The sequence below is a fragment of the Mytilus edulis genome, chromosome 6 (genome assembly GCF_963676685.1).
Source record: "Mytilus edulis chromosome 6, xbMytEdul2.2, whole genome shotgun sequence".
Taxonomy (NCBI): domain Eukaryota; kingdom Metazoa; phylum Mollusca; class Bivalvia; order Mytilida; family Mytilidae; genus Mytilus; species Mytilus edulis.
The window spans coordinates 82,267,299-82,284,873 of NC_092349.1; the positions used below are offsets into that span (position 1 = coordinate 82,267,299).

General features: G+C 32.2%; 1 protein-coding gene across 3 annotated transcripts in view; it reads left to right on the top strand.

Moving 5' to 3' along the window:
- LOC139528653 (uncharacterized) overlaps nt 1-13,239 on the top strand; it is a 31,935-nt gene extending 18,696 nt beyond the window's left edge. For 2 of the 3 annotated variants that reach the window (XM_071324747.1, XM_071324745.1), the window contains exons 7-10: nt 556-855; nt 3,861-3,926; nt 6,367-6,409; nt 12,617-13,239. In XM_071324747.1, the coding sequence (XP_071180848.1) occupies nt 556-855; nt 3,861-3,926; nt 6,367-6,398 (398 nt within the window). In that variant the 3' untranslated portion in view covers nt 6,399-6,409; nt 12,617-13,239. Of the gene's footprint in view, nt 1-555; nt 856-3,232; nt 3,279-3,860; nt 3,927-6,366; nt 6,410-12,616 lie in introns of all 3 variants that reach the window. The other variant, XR_011665658.1, reaches the window with a different exon arrangement.
- Nucleotides 13,240-17,575: the final 4,336 nt, after the last annotated feature.

Here is a 17,575-nt window from a genome sequence, read left to right on the forward strand (position 1 = left end):
ATATCTTGATATATATATATGTATATATATATATTTATATACAACTCGTCTAAACATTAACCCAACAATGTTATATCTGTAAATTTGCTTTCGCAAATTTTTTGTTCTTCCCTCGCTGGGATTCGAACCCATACTACTGAGAAATCGTGACACCAAATCGCCTGAACTGAAGCCGTCCCGCGAGACCACACGACCACCTGGGCTTCATAAAAATGAAGCTTTCGCTGGCCAGGTGTTACCTTTCCACGCCACTTGTAATGTAAGCTAAATTATCTACAGTAAAGGAACCTACACATTAATGTAAGATACAGTCACAGAAAATAATTATATTTATAAGTACGTCTGAGCCAGTGACAATTCTACAACAGATTATATATACTATATATATTCAAATGTTGTTTGTGCTGTATTTAGGCCCCCTCTACAACGAAATTTGTTTACAAGCACACGTATAAAACAATTTAAAAAAAGGTTTTATTCATTTAAGACTTGTTTAATTTAATTTATTTATATTTTGATTGGTTCATTAGAAATTTTTCTATTTGAAAATTTCAGGTAAGCCAGTTGTAACGAGAGGTGAAAAAAGCTATACTGTTGAATATGGCAAGCCTATCAAATTGGACTGTACGGTAGTGCCTGATACTGGAATCACTGATGTCAGTTGGATGAAAAAAATAGCAGGTGGCAGACCAGAAAATGTTGCATCTAACACTGCAAAATATTCCATATCCGAAAGTCCCCCTTCACTTACGATAAAGTCAGCTAGTCAGAGTGATGTAGCTACATATTTTTGTAGTGTCACCAATGAAATTGGAATGGGATCCAGTTTGAAAATCGATTTAAAAGTAGATGGAGGTAACGAAAATTAATAACATGTTGTTTTATCTCTATTTAATTTTATGTTGCTAGTATAAAGTTTGTGTTTTATTTTCTGTTTCGGCAACCAATAAATTTGCCGCCATGGCAAAAAATAGAACATAGTGGTAAAATGCAGTTTTTGGCTTATAACTCAAAAACTAAACTTATTTAGGTCAAATCTGATTTAGGTGAAATTGTTCTTATTACGGTATTTCGTATCCTTACCTTTATGATAATATTGTACTTAAAGCGCGTAAATCACCATGTGATCCGTGTAAACGCATCTAACTTTTAAACACACTGATTAGTTAAGATTGCCAACGTTGTAATTAGAACTTTTAATATAATTTACATTGGCACTAATATCGAGTTTGCCATCATCATATTAAAACATAACTTAATTTGAATTATTTTGAAACGGGATGTATATGTAAGCAGCAATAAGAGAAATTAGACATTAGGCTTGAAACTTAGGCAATAAGTTAACGCATTAAGTATATTGCCTAAAGCCATTAGTCTTAAATCCTGAAATATGTGTGCAGACATTTAGCTTAATGCCTCAAATATAATTGCTAGTAAATAAACGACATAAATTCATTTTAATAAAAACATACTTGTTACATTATAACATTATGAAAATTAAATGTCATCTACCGGAAATCAAATCACTGATGAAATAAATTATTTGAACATACTAAAACTTATCAAATACTATTATATAAAAATGAAACTTGATAGAAATGTGTGTTAAAATGATGTGTTATCACAAGGTGTTGAACTGTAATATCGACTGTTTCGGGGTTGTTTTTTTTTTTGCAGTTGCATTCATTAATTAAACATTTGGATTTACATGCACATTTGAAAAATCTTTGTCCGTAGGAAATTAACTGCTATTGGTACGGCCACTGTTTGACCAACCTTTGGTGTCCCTAGTTCATTTTAGATTCTGTATATCATAGTGTTTGCCTGCTTCCGTAGCGTAAAAACTCTGTTTTTTTGTCAATCGTACAATTTGGAAATTACACCTTCTAACTGTACCCTCTTCACAAACAATAGTTCCACATATAGTTAGATTAAGTTACATCATAGGTACATCTTACGTAAGAGCTTATCACCAGCTCAGTAGTTAGCACTTCGGTGTTGACATGGATATCGATTATGTAGTCATTTTTGCAAATTTTTTGTTACAAAACTTTTAATTTTTCGAAAAACTAAGGATTTTCTTATCCAAGGAATAAATTAACTAAGCCGTATTTAGAACATTTTTTTGGGAATTGTGGGTTCTAAATGGTCTTCAACTTTGTACCTGTTTGGCTTTATAATTATTTTAATCTGAGCGTCACTGATGAGTTTTATGTAGACGAAACGCGCGTCTGACTATTGAATTATAATCCTGGTAATGTACCTTTGATAACAATTTACACCACTGGGTCGATGCCACTGCTGGTGGACGTTTCGTCTCCTATGATATTAGCAGCCCAGTAGTCAGCACTTGATGTTGACATGAATATCAATAATATGGTACTTTTTATAAATTTCCTGTTACAAAACATTTAAATTTTCGAAAAAAATAAGGTATTTCTTATCCAAGGTATAGATTACTTTAGCCGTATTTGGCACAATTTTTTGCTGGTGGAATCAGTTATATGATCCACAAATGATTGATCAAATTATAGTCACTAATACAACTATTTCAAGAATCCGTATTAGCAAGCGAATGGATACAGCAAGAAATGCCTTTTTTCGGTCCTTTTCTAAGACTGCAGACTGCAATATATCGGCAACAACAAGCAAATTGTTTATTTCAACAGTTAAGCATAAGAATACAGGGCCATTTGTTCATCATTTTTGTCTGTTCTTATCGCTAGTCGAACTAGTGATAAGATCGACAAATAATACATCACATTCTGGGCGCAGACAAAACCGTATTAAGCTGCAGCAAGAAATGCTCTACTTTAATTAGTCCTTGTATTAGTCTGCATATATTGCGTTATCAATGTAAAATGTGCATCCAAGATCATAAACAGTTGAACGATAGAATACAAGGCAAATTTCTTTTTTTTTCTTTTTTTCCGTTTTGTGTCTTTAGGAAAAGATAAATTTATAATTTTATTTTGATGGGTAATCTATATTCACCTAAAGGTGATATTGTACTTTCAGTTGAGTTATTATTGAATATATAATACTAACTTGTAAAATCATACATTTCATCCGATATAAACCTTGTTCAGAATGACTACCTTTTAAAATTGAGAGACACATCAAGTACAGTCTCATTTCTTCTCATAACATTTATATATTAAATCTAACAAGTTTAGAAAAATAGGTGCAAGGTACAACGTTTACTAGAAATAAAAGGTTTTTTTCTGGAAAGGTGACAACCAAAAACAAGAATAATGGAGCTGGAACTCCACACAAAGGTATTTTTAAACAAAATTTCAAAACTCCATTATGCAAAGTCGTTTTTTTAGAGCCATTCGGTCATCAAGCTCCTGCTGGATTTATGAAGCTAACACATGTTCACGGAGTTGAAATACATGATTTGGGGCGTTCATGATGAGGTATACATAGGAAGGCGCTTATGTCACACGCAATTACTGTTTTTTACGTTTGTTGACTAAGATAGCATACATCAGTTATATATGTTTTACATGATTATCATGATGTTGTGTTACCGATAAAGTAAATTAAGGTTTGCTTTAATTTTCATTGATAATGTCTCGAAACAAACAAACCGTTATATTAATGTCAGCCTTCGGTAAAGATTATATCGAAACTTATAAATACACAATGTATTTGTTCCAATAAGATCAGTTTGAATCACTACTATTTCTAAAACTCGAAGACTTGTACAATACAGACACTACATCTAATATGAAAGTAGGAGTCATTTCAAGTGCATGCAGTCACTTTTTTTTCTATATCAGAATTATAAACATGCAATATCTCTAGTAAAATAATTACATGCAATAATGGAGAGTAAAATGATGATGAATTTTTAGGACCTACAGTGACAGGACCAAGCACGAACATTGCAAATGTTAATGGATCTCAAAACACACAGTCAGGTATTTTAAAAGTATTTTACAATTCCAAAACACATTATGAAATCGTCATATTTTGAAACATCATTGCGTAATTTTAAAGCCATATAAGGAATTTGCAAATCATCATTACCAAATAATAAAACCACATCATGTAATGAAACAACTGCAGAACGTTAAGCCACATACACATCAAGTAATGTAAATACCACATTGCCTCATAAAACAACCACATTAAATAATGATGAAACTTTATCGAGTAATGAAAAAACCATATTAAGTAATGACAAAGCTATACCAAGTCCATACGAAACTATATCATGTAATATCGAAATACCATTTAGTAATGACTATTCAATATTGAGTTATATCAAAGTATCAATACGTAATGTCAAAACCATATTATGTAAAATCAAAATATCATGTAAAAATAGTACAAAACAACGTCATATCAGAGTACCATACGAGACAGCTGCGGCGTTCCATATTATGCTGTAATTGAGGGTCTTTATTACGAAAATGAGACAACAATGCTGCAAACTGATTTGTTTCGTTTACAAGAAGGAAAACATACAAGTTCGAAACATAATTTTTTTTTTAATGAATCGGTGAAAAACGAATTGAGAGAGGCGAACATAATACTGTTTTGGCGATGGGTAAAATTGACCCAAGTGAAGAATGAGAAAACTGTGAAATGTGTTTCCAAAAGTATTCAGCTCAATTTTAATTGATTGGTATCAAAATTGATATTTGTATCGAAAAACATATATTTTTAATTGAACTTTGTACTTGTTTGGCTTTATAACTATTGTGATCGGAGCGTCACTGCTGATTATCATGTTGACGAAACGCGCGTCTGACGTATTAAATCATAAGTCTGGCACCTTTGATTACTATTTAAAGACATAATTACAGTGCTAAATTGGTTACCTTTAAGAATATTTTCTTTTTTAAAGAATAGATAAGTTTACTCCAATCGGATCTTCTATTAATGTATGTCACCCGATCGACAATGTCGGGTGACATATTGCTTTTCCTCTGTTTCTTTTTCCGTATTATTATTATTATTTTTGCTATGTTGCCATGGATACTACACCAAACATTTCAAAAATATGAAAATGCTCTAATTTTTTTGAAACTGTAGCATAACGATGAGCAACTTTGGTAGATGTGGAATTTGGCGTTGGAATTTCCAAAATGTCTGCCGTTTCCGTGGAAACAATGCAAAATGGTCAAAATGCTCCAAAAACTTCCGGGTTTGGTGAATAACTTTGATATGCTTGAACTTAAAATCATCAACTTTTAATGCAATAAAGTTGTCCACTATATCCAGGTTTTGAATGATTTTGACAATCATTGGAACTACTATGTTACCATGGATACAGGATCAAATATTTCAAAAATTTCAAAATGCTCCAAAATAAATGAAACTTAATATGATTGTTGACTGTCAAGACTGCATCAGACTTTTGAAGTTGGAATTTCCAAAATGGCCACCGTTGACATGGAAACTGCAAAAATGTTAAATATTTTCGAAATGCTCCAAACTTAATCAAACTTAATATTATCGTTAGCTGGCATGTAAAGATGAGATTTTTGACTTTGGAATTTTCAAAATGGCTGCCGTTGCCATGGAAACAGCAGAAATGTGAATTTTTATAAAATGCTCTGAATGTACTGAAAATGTACAGAAAGATGTATTGCCATGAATATATGTGCATTCAAAGTTAAACCATTTTGAAATGGCTGCCGCTTAGTGGCAATAGGGGGAAGGGTGACATCCGCTATTGCTTGCAATGGCAATTCTAGTTATGATTGTTGTTTGTATTCGTTGTGGTCGTTTTTCTTTCTGTAGTGCAATTTTTAAGAGAAATATTGTAAAGCGATTGTTAAATATTGTTATGTTTTACTCCGATTATTCTACCAGAAATACAAACACATCGATAGATGAAATTGACCCGACGGTTGGACGTCAGATAAAAGATTAATTTAATAACAATGTTTTCCGTTCAAATTTGATATAAAAAATATTTGTTTATGCACATTCAATGTATTTAAAAGAGTTTTCGCATTAAATTCATTGAGATATAGGCAGACATCTAATAATGTGCCGATTATGCACAACCATGTATTTATAAAAAATGAAACTTAGGGTAACGTGGTGGTAAACTATATAATCATGCCTATTGCTGACAATGAAAAGATGATTTCAATATATTTCTTTATTACTTGTATATATGGATTGCTGACTTATCTTCATTAATGAATAAATGATATTTTAATATCAAAGTGCAACCTGAATTATAACAAACAATAACATTTAAATATACTAGTAAATTTCAGCCAGCGAAATAGGCTAATAATGCATATACCACTAAACTTTTTAATTTCGTGTTCTTTGTATTTTACCCTGTTTTTGGAATAAAATATATAAAACTAATTGGGAAATTTATTTATTTTTCAGATGAAACTCGTGAAACTGATCCCTTTTTGTAAGGAAATGTATGGTTAGTAAATTTGTCATATAATTTCACCTTATATGAGAAAGCCAGATTTTGATTGGTTGATAGCCAGTGTATTCATCGCATATTCTTATATTTTTTCCGCGTTTCAAACGAATCTCACTGTTTTTCACCACTGCCGGTGAATTTGCCTCAAATACCATGTTATTTGCCATTTTGGATATTCCTTTTTGACCCTCTCGAGCATCTTCCCGCCCACAAAATTCTGATATGCCGTAACATAAAAAAGCGAGCTAACGCGTATTAGTAGTATGAGTGCATTTATAATGTCCGTGGTTCTATGATAATATCCTCTTAACCTCAAAATTATGCATTAACATGTTAATAAATTACAGCGTTCAAGTAAAGAAAAATATATCTTCACCTGTACAAAGAGTTTCATTCCAAAAATATTCGGTGTAATTAAACAGATACTCCATGTTATGGAGGGGTATTTGCGAAAATACCTGTCTTGGGACCAAATTTCAAAATATTTCGCAAATACCCCTCCATAACATGATATATCTGTTCAATATCACATCGAAATAATTTGTAAATATATTCAGGTCTAAGTTTTTGTTTTGTTTCGGACATTCACGGATTACACAACAGTGTAAAACAAATGTATTTTGTTAAGATATTCTATAAAAGTATCTTCCATCCAAATTTAAAGATATTGACAAAGTCGTGATATTGTTTGTTATTCCTGGAAAAAAAATCATATGATTTTGAATAGATATACGATAATTTGGATGGGTATTTGCAAAACAACAAACAATTAGAGGACTGTGAAATTTTGTCCTTGGGCTTTATTTTTACTGGTGTTTGGAATGACAACCCATTCTTATCAATCTAATATATAATTCTTTTATTGTTTTACTATTCATCAGTCAGAATTTCTCTTTTGAAGTGTTTCTCATTTGATCATCCTATGACCTTTTAACGCTTACTAAACCGTTTTGTATTTGCAAAACAACAAACAGTTAAAGGACTGTGAAATTTTGTCCTGATGCTGATATTTTTCGCAAATACTCCCCCAAAAATGATATATCTGTTAAATCTCAGTGAATAGATTTTGATTGAAACTCTTTGTACAGGTGAAGGGAAATCTACTAGCATGCTATTATGGGTAAACATGATTATTCATAATCTTGAATATAAATAGACTTTCATAGTACCGCGGGAACTTTACATGTACTTATATTCGTAAGCCATGGTGGGTATGGTTGTCCTGCGAGAGAACGTTCTGTGCTGGTGATTTGGTCCTGTCAGGTGCTGGTGGGTCCTGATTCTGTGCTGGTGGGTTTGTTTACATTGTATCAGATCGGCAATAAAACGACTATTGTGTTGCTTAATTTTTCTCTGATGCGTCATAAGTACCATGCAAAGTATATTACAACAATATTATATTGCAAAAGTCATGTAAGTTCGTTAAACGAAATTGTCCTGACGCTGTGCTGGTGATAAGAAAAACGGTTCTGGTTCTGTGCTCCTATGTCCTGGTTCTGTGCCTTTATATTTTAGTTAAAAGTGGCATATATTCAAGATCATTGATGCTGTACTGTTATTGACTAATTAACTGTTGTCTGCTTTCTTGAAATTGACATTGTTGTGAATCTGTTTACTGTTATTATGAGAGAAAAAATATCCCTATTTTTTTATTTTTTTTTTTTAAATTAACTGTTATCTTATTTATTGGCCTGTTAATGGAACCCTTCTTGCCCCCTTTTAAGATAAGAAAATATTTTTAACGATTTTCGGGATTAGGATCATTTTGCAAGATCACCATAATACGTTGTAATGTTATATTTTCGTTAATAAACGCTACGAGATAGCACTGATGTTTCAGGGAATTTTTAAAATCTGCAAAAAAAAAAAAATCTTAATTATTTCAGGGATTTTGTAAAATCACTAATCAGTTCAGTGATTTTACAAATTCCCTGAAATTTCAGTGATTTTACGAAATCACTGATTTCACAAATTCCCTGTAACATATACAATACTTATATAAAGTAGATGATGTGGTATGTTTGTTGTCAATGGACAAATTTCCATAAGAAACCAAAGGAAGTATGTGTTAACAACCATACGTCATCGTACGACCTTCAACAATAACCCATAAAATAAAAATGTAAAAGGTTTTGCATAAAAATGGAGAGCAAAAATAACAAAGGACTTTCTGAGCGTTTGAATCATATGTCTTTAGCAGCTTAAAACACATTTGTTTGTGAACAATTAAGTGCTGACTATAAGAATGACAATAATATTGCGGGTTTGTTTGTTTGGTTTTTTTTTTGTTTTTTTTTGGGGGGGGGGATAAGTTAGAGCGAGGTTACAGTGAAAGGTCATAACAGTTTAAAACAATACAAATCTACACATACAAAAAACCTGCTGAATTTCAACTGGTTATCAACCCGAATCGCTATAATATCATATATAAGCTCACCTGTGTTGAGGGGTCGTGTGAGGTTCATGTATTGTCTTGGCGTCCGCAATTACAAAACGATCTTTTCTGAAATTACTTGACCAAATGTTACCAAATGATTTTTCAAGAGTGAATCTAGGATAAACAATATTCATCAACAAACATGACCAATGTCTGTTAAAATGTATTCGAGTTTTTAGTTACAGCCGATTCCATTGAGTATGTAGGCAAAGGTAATATCTTTGGTTAGCTTGCTTGTTAGCTAAACCGTGAAGTCATTGTTAGGTAAGGTATACTACCCTCCTTTCGAAGTTGCCTGGTCCTACAGACAGAAAGATGTGTCATTTGTCTGACTAGTCTACTCTTAAAGTAGGGTAGTTTACATAACCTAACAATGACTTTTCTGTTCAGCAAGCAAGATAACCTCGTCAGGGTGGAAGCTAAAAAGTCCACGAAAATTTGATTTAAAATTTTTCGTTCCAACAAAATTATTGAGATTTTGTTGAGGATTTAACCATCTACGACAACAAGAATTTTTTTTTTTAGAATTTACAGCTCTTCTTTTTATATATATGCAAAGGAAACCATTGATCAAATTGCTTGCTATGATTGTTTGGATGTTTGTAAACCACAGGTAAGTAGTCTGTTTACTATATACTAGAATTTGTTTGGACAATATATAAACATTAACTTCAATTCCTGTCAGTTTGTATTTGTTCAATCAAATCCCAGTATGTATTGAAACTCCGCCTACCTATTGTTTGAAAACATCCAAGCAAACATAGCAAGCAAGTCAATCAAAGTTTTTTTTTTCTTCATGCTTTTATAGAAGAGCTGTACTATATAATGCAAAGAAGCGTTTAAGTCTTTCGCCAAAAAATAATATCAATTTCTTTTTGTCCTATGTAATCTTCCGTACCATTTCCTTCATGCATTCATGATCCTTAAATTGAACTTTAAAATATTTCTTGGTACCTTCTTAATTCCTTTAATAATCTTATGTAAATATAATTATGACAATAACTGTTGTGAGCACAAGATTCACTGCACACTTTTAAAGTTCTACTTCATCAAACATTAAAATGTGAACTTAAGTTTTGAGACTTTATTAATCGACACGATTGGGAATTTTGAATATGAGAACATGGTTTATCTATTAGTTGAACATGCGGCTTTGAACTAGCTTTCAGTACCTGCGAGCATTCGTTGTTCAATAATGTGTGTCTTTGTGTTATTATTCTATGTGATTAATTGTTGTGTTGGTACACAGCTGTTACAATGAAGGAGCAAATGAGGAGGGTTGGTTGGGTGGAAGTGGGGAGGGGTATGCGGAGCGCTAACAAACATGTCTATGCGGCATGGGCTTTGACCATTGTTGAAGCATCAATGTAAGGGGCATTTAATATCTAAATTAAACTTTTCTAATTAGATACTATATATTGTTATCTGATATTGGACGAAAGATGTTGCACTTTTATGTAATTATGCAATACCAGTTAAGATCATTTGAAAACACATATTAAACAGCAAAATGGATGCACAAGAGCTAAAATAGTAGACATAGATCCTATTGACAACAATTATCTGCCCAATTTTATTGATTTTGTAACATTTGTTTCAAATATGACAAATTTCTTATCCAAAATCACCAGCACCGTATCAGGACCCACCAGCACAGTATCAGGACATGAATAAATTGAGAAAATGCTAAATTTTAATAAATTGCAATGTTTTTTCACAAAATAGTTTTGTCGTGTGGATTGCGGTATAGAAAGCGGACTCTATGAGCATTTTTGTTTTATTTTATCAGTTCTAGATTTTCTGAAAATGAGCATTTTTGTGTTACGCTTACTAAAACAGTTTAGAGGGTCAACTTTTTTATCCTTTACATATGAACCCATAAGAAACAAATTTGAAAAATCTCAACTTTTTTCTTCCTTTTTTTATGAGTGAAAACGTCAAAAATTATCATTTTCGTCTTTGTTTACATTTTTTTCATTGATCACCAGCACCCGTCAGGACCGAATCACCAGCACAGAACGTTCTCTCGCAGGACAACCATACCCACCGTGTAAGCGCTGTCTTTTTGTAACGTCATGGTATTTATGTGTTAACGTCATTGTCATTCCATCATTCAATTGTTCATTTGGAAAGACGTCCTTTTCCACACAAGGCATTTTCAATATACGACCACGAGATTGGTGCCGTGCAGTCGTTTCGTTTAAACCTTTTGTCGGATTAACTCTATCAATCAAATCATGTTACCTTGATAATCGGGTTAAGGTGAGAAAGTTTCCAAATGAATAATTCGAGATGAGGCTCGCGATGGTTAAACAGGAATATTCAACATGGCAAATAATAGGGCATATAAGGAAAATTGAGACATAATCACCGGTAGTAATGGAAAAAAATCGTTTAAAATGAGGAAAACAGGTTACAACAAACATAAAATTCACTCGCAACCAACAAATCAAATTCCGGTATTCTAATATAAGGTGTAATCAATTAACAAATTCACTTCTGTAGAATTTCATTGTACATTTTTTAGCACATAGGGAAGACTTGGCTGTAGTCATATGTTGGTCTATTTGCATGTAGTGCCTTAAATAAAAGTGTCAATGTTTAGCACGTCCAAAAAACAAACATTTATTTGATAAATGCAAAAGTTTCAATAATCAAATGCAGTGATAATCACTTAATAGTACAATCAGCACGATTACATGAATATTTCGATTTAATTCAACGCGAAAACCACAAAATTCATATAATAAGCAGGGTTAACACATCACATTTTATAAAAGTCACGAATGTGACCTACTGAACTAAACAATTTACCGGGTTTGTAATAACATGAGCAACATGATGATCTTCAGATCCAACAAATATATTCAAAACAAACACATTAATCATGTGACTTACAGATAAGAGAACGAACACATTCACAGTACTCTAACAGGGTGAACATATTTAGCGTTGATCAATTGAGATAAAGTATGACTGTCAAGTTTGGGTTGATTATTGGGCTAGCGTTTCATTTATTTTCTAATTTTTTTCACTGCGTTCATTACCAGGAAGAGCTTCTTTTTCTAGTTAATCCGCTACAAAATTTGACGTTTCGGGGCTAACAGCTGATTTAGTTGTTATTTTTTAAAGCCGTCAGGGGCTGTGTATAGATTATAATCGCCGAACCTAAAATGTTTCCCAAACCCACCACTGTTATTGTTATTGCACTGTATTATTCTGACATTCAAATTATAATAAACGTTTCTCATTGTATATCCACCATCGTTAACCTATGCAGTATCCTTAATTTCATAACATGCTTTACTCTCATGTAATATACAGGTCATTGAAGTGATACATTTTCCCGCGTTCCGAAAACTATGTAGATAAACTGAATATGAAACGTTATGACATTACTTCCGGTGAAGACAAAGCCAAATTTTTGTGTTATGTTAAAGCGAAACCATGAAAAACCATTACAAAACGAAAATAAACTTTCTATATACAATAATTATGGAAACTAATGATTAAGTAACACACACTCCATAAGCTCTTGAGTTTTTGGAGAGTACTGCTCAACACTAGGCATCCCGGAAATCATAATAGGAAACCAAACCTCTGGAATATTTATTTTGGGATATGTACTATATTATGGTAATTTCAATCATTCAAAAGCAAAGTGACATCTGTACTTTAATAAGCCTGCAATATGCATAACGATAAACATTAACAGACAGACAATTTTTAAAATTAATAACTTCATTTTTAATATTATCTAATTTCAGTGATAGCGAATAAGTTACTGGAACAGAATAAGTGGTATTCGAAAGAAAACAATTATAATAAGTTCGAAATCATTATCATTCGCCTTTTCATATTGCTTACAAATGTTGTCCATGGGCATTTGTTTAAGAAATGTTTTATCTATTTGTTAATATAATGGTATAAAAGTATAGTATGTTCAGGTTAAAAAAATTCAACGAAATAATCCTTAAAAGATTTTGTTGTGTTGTTGGTTTTTGTCTAGCACACTTCTCAGTGTATTAACACTGGATATATCATAGTTGGTTCCCTAACCTTCTGCTAAACAAACTTTTAATTTTTGAGAACGTTTCCAACCTAGATTTTATTAAATGTTGACTATATGGTTAGTTTAGATGATTTGATTAGCTTGTGCGTATTGTTTTTTTTTATATGTTTTTTTGTTTAGTTTAATGTTGATTAGTTACTAGTAATATAATAAAGAATTGTATTTGTATTTTTGACGAGGTGGAGGCCTTTCCATTTACAAAACTTAAAGTGACTTTTAAAGGTCTAGTATATTTGTTTGTGCATGTATTATTATAAAGAATTGCATTTGTATTTTTGACGAGGTGGAGGCCTTTACATTTACAAAACTTAAAGTGACTTTTAAAGGTTTAGTATATTTGTTTGTGCATGTATTATTATAAAGAGTAATACATACATATCCTACAATTACTTTTCATCAAACGGTTCTTAATATAATATTTTGCGTCTTGTGTGATATTTTGATTGTAGTTATCTTTGGAATTCTTGGTTGTGAAGTTGTAAAATTTCAACTAGTAATTGCTTTTCAATTACAAGAAGTAGATGCGACTTTCCATTTAGGATTATTTTATTTGAAGCGTATTATTTTTCTTTATAACATTTATTTATAAGTATGATTTGAACTGACTTTTACTGTGTGTTTTTTTTTCTACATTAGCTATGTAGGTATAAGTGAGGGTTAAGATCTCAAGAAACATATTTAACACCCGCATTTTTGCCCATTTCCCAAGCTTAAGTCATGAGCTTCTTACCTTTGTTAGTCTTGTACGATTTTTTAATATTAGATTCTTGTGTATATTTCGTTGTTGAGTATGAAGTCCATTATCACTAAACTAGTATTCATTGTTTAAGGGGTCAGCTGTATCACGCCTCCGGGTGCGGGAGTTTCTCGCTTCAGTGAAGACCCATTGGTGGCCTTCAGCTGTCGTCTGTTCTTTGTTCGGGTTGTTCTCTCTTGACAACTAATAATTTTCTTATCCCAGGCATAGACTACCTTAGCCGTATTTGGCACAACTTTTTGGAATTTTGGATCCTCATCAATACTCTTCAACTTTGTACTTGTTGGCTTTATAAATATTTTGATATGAGCGTCACAAATGAGTATTGTGTTGACGAAAGGCGCGTCTGGCGTACTAATTTATAATCCTGGTACCTTTGCTAACTATTGACACATTCCCCATTTCCATTTTTAATCCTGCACATTCTGACCAAGTCTATTAAGTACATGTTTTAAAACGATAGACGCATGTTTCCCACAGGTTTCGAAACGATTGACACATGTTTCCCACGGGTTTATTAATAGACAGTTTGTCTATGATATTCTCCATCTCTGATTGATATGGAACTTTAATATCTTTCTGTTGGTTGACAAAGGAAAGTTCATCGGAAAGTATCAAAATCTTGTTGATATATTCCGTATCAACTTCTCACATAATACAGGATGGTCCTGAAATATAAATTTGTTGAACTGACTTTGTTTATCATCTTAATATTTGAAACGTGTTAAAGTATTCTTTTATGTGTCCTTATGAATGTTACTTTTACTGTTTATCCTGTTTTGGTGGTACCCATTCGACGTGGCTCTGTACTTATAAATCCAGTCATTTTGGTATCATTTTATGATAATTTTCGTATTCTTGTCTTTCCATTTTTGCTAATATGCCTTATCTATATACCTTTTATATTTCTTTTTTTACATATGAAATGGCTCTGTACTAATACATCCCGTTATTGTATTATTGTTCTATGATAATTCTTGTATTGTTATACTTCATTTTTGCTTATATGTAAGTTTGTGTTTCTAAGGTACATATGACGTGGTTTTGTCTTTATTCAACCCGTCATTGTGCTATTGTGTCAATGTTTGTTTACATTTTTGATTGTTTTATAGTTATTAGATTCTAACACAATTTTGAGTGCTGTACCCCAATTTTGACATTTTTACCTATTATGTCTGCTTGTTTTGTTCACAACATAATGGAATTTTCTGCGACTGTCAAACAAGTGAGAGGTTAAGCTAGCTATATAACCAGATTAAATCCATCATTTTATATTCAAACAAACGCCTGTACCTTTTGCTGCAATATAATCTTCTGGGTTTTGCCAAAGGTTACTGATCGTGACCTCAATGATATATCAACACTGAACAATGGAGTACGTGAAAATTAAGTGAGATGATAAAGCAATCTTCCTCATTGTATATATTCTCTATGCGTTTTTTTATTTATTAATATAACTTTGGCTTTACAGTAACTGGTGTTTAATGAATTCGTGTTTCAAAAAGTTTCAACAATAATTTGAATAAAAGTAGTTTATAACAAAATGTTGACCTATATGATACACATATTGACATTTTAACCTGACATATCTGTTTGTGTTACATCATACTTTGTTGTCAATATAGTGGAATTACATACTACTGTCATAAAAGACGGTGGTTTATCTAGCTATAAACCAGGTTCAATCCAACATTTTCGTAAATAAACGCCAATACCAAGTCAGGAAAATTAAATATCCATTCATGTGGTGTATGTAAACTGTTTATTATGACATTTGATAAGGGATTTTTCATTTTTTAGTTTCCTAGCAATTCGGTATTTAAGTTATATAACTTTCGTACTATGCATCTTGTCTTGAATTTTCGCTCTTAAGGCAAACATATGCATGGTGAAAATTAGAAAAGACCAGTTCAGCCGATAGTCTATGGATAGGGAGGCTGATTTCGTGTGTAGCCCATTACTTAATGGTATTGAGATCGTGAACGAGTTTGTATAAATTGACGATTAAGCAAAAACACACAAAGAAAAATAATTTTGTGTATAAACGAAGTCAATATTCAAACAGGAAACCGTTTAAGTCGTTTAGTATTATTCTTGTATAACCTCAGTATTATAGAGTGATACTCGAGTATTCCAATGTTTATTACGTTCCTTATAGAATTTTAACAATTGATTAGGAATGGAAAAAAAATCCTCATCTTATAACAAATGTTCGCTTGATTATTGGTGAAGAGCAGCTTACAATACATAATACATACATATTCATTGCCATATTATATTACAAATATTAAAATACTAGTCAAAACACGAATATACAGTTAATATGTTGAAATGTATAATTCTATGATAATATTGATGAATTATGATATGATAAACTGATAAAACTAACTGTCCAAACTGGGTTTTTTCCGAATTTTCCAAAGAAAAACTTGTTTTTTTACCTAAAAAAAAGAATTTATATGATATTCAAAAGCTTACATTTTCTGTCATGACTTCATTGATATAGAAATGCTGCTAACAAGGTAGTTTTTACTCAAACGTTCCAAGTTTGAAAATCAAAATAATATATTCGAAATTTTTATGGACGCAATCTCGATTGATTGCTGACCGCTTTGAAATATCTATTTCACAGACAGTGACGTTTATGTGTATTGTGCTAAACATCTTTTTTTCCTCGAAAGTGACATACTAAATAAGGCGTAACACCGGTTGTGTACGTATATGAGCAACACGACTGGTCCACGTGTCGGGCAATATTTTATTATTCTTCGTGAGCACCTGGTATCACTTCAAATTTCTGTTGCTCAGTCTTTATTTTTCTATTACTTATTTTGTATATACTGTGTTTCTTCTGATCGATTTTCGTTTTGTCGCCATGTCATGGTCGGTTTGTTTTCGATCTTAGAGTTTGAATATTTGTTTTATATATTTTAGCTAAGCGGTTCTTGACAAACCTTTTCTAAATTCATCATCCTCATAGTCATCAACTTTGTACTTTATTTGGCGATTGATCTTCTTTTAATTCGGACATCATTGATGAATCTAATAAAGCCGATTTGTTCGTCTGACATACAAACGTATACGAGTTGTATCATAACTGCGTTTTTTTATATACCCTGATAACCTGCACTTGGCCTTTTCATATTTTTTTTTATTCTAGCGTTACTGATGAGTCTTCGAAAAAAATAAACGTGCGTCTTGCGCATAAGCTTATCTTTAATCCTGGTGTCTGAAATGAGTTTTTATACACACTGAATGGATGACTAGGGTGTACTCCCAAGAAAACTTACCACCTAAAACAAGTCAGCTTATTTAGGCACACTTTGTATGCCCCCGCAACAAAAAAATGGGGTGGGGCTTATTAATTTACCCATACCCGTCTGATAGTTTGTCAATCCTTCCATCCGTATAAGGATACACTGTTTGTCCTACTATCTCCTCATTTTGGGAGGAACAGCTAAATTATTTTATAGGATGTTTATATACATAATGGAGGTGTGCATTGCTACAGGATTTTGATTTCTATTAAGTATTCTGAAAATGACAGATAGTTGGACTTTAGGTTTTGTGTGCGCTAGCTGCTTAAGAGATCATGGATTGTCCGGCTATCTCATCCTACAGTTATATCATCATATGTAGTGTTAATTGTAATTTCCTATGATCTGGCGGGACATCATTTAAGTCTTACAGACAGCGATACAATTTCAAGTTGTGTGCCAACATCACTGTTGGTCAAACCTAAAATATGTTGAACTATACTCAGGCATATGGCAGAGCAGAAGAGGGGGGCATTGTCCATATCTAGTTTTCAATCTGAGTCAACCAATCTGTTTTACTCATTTTTGGAGGGGCAGTATTTTGTCAGGTTCAAGTTCATGACCCCTTCATCTCAAGGTC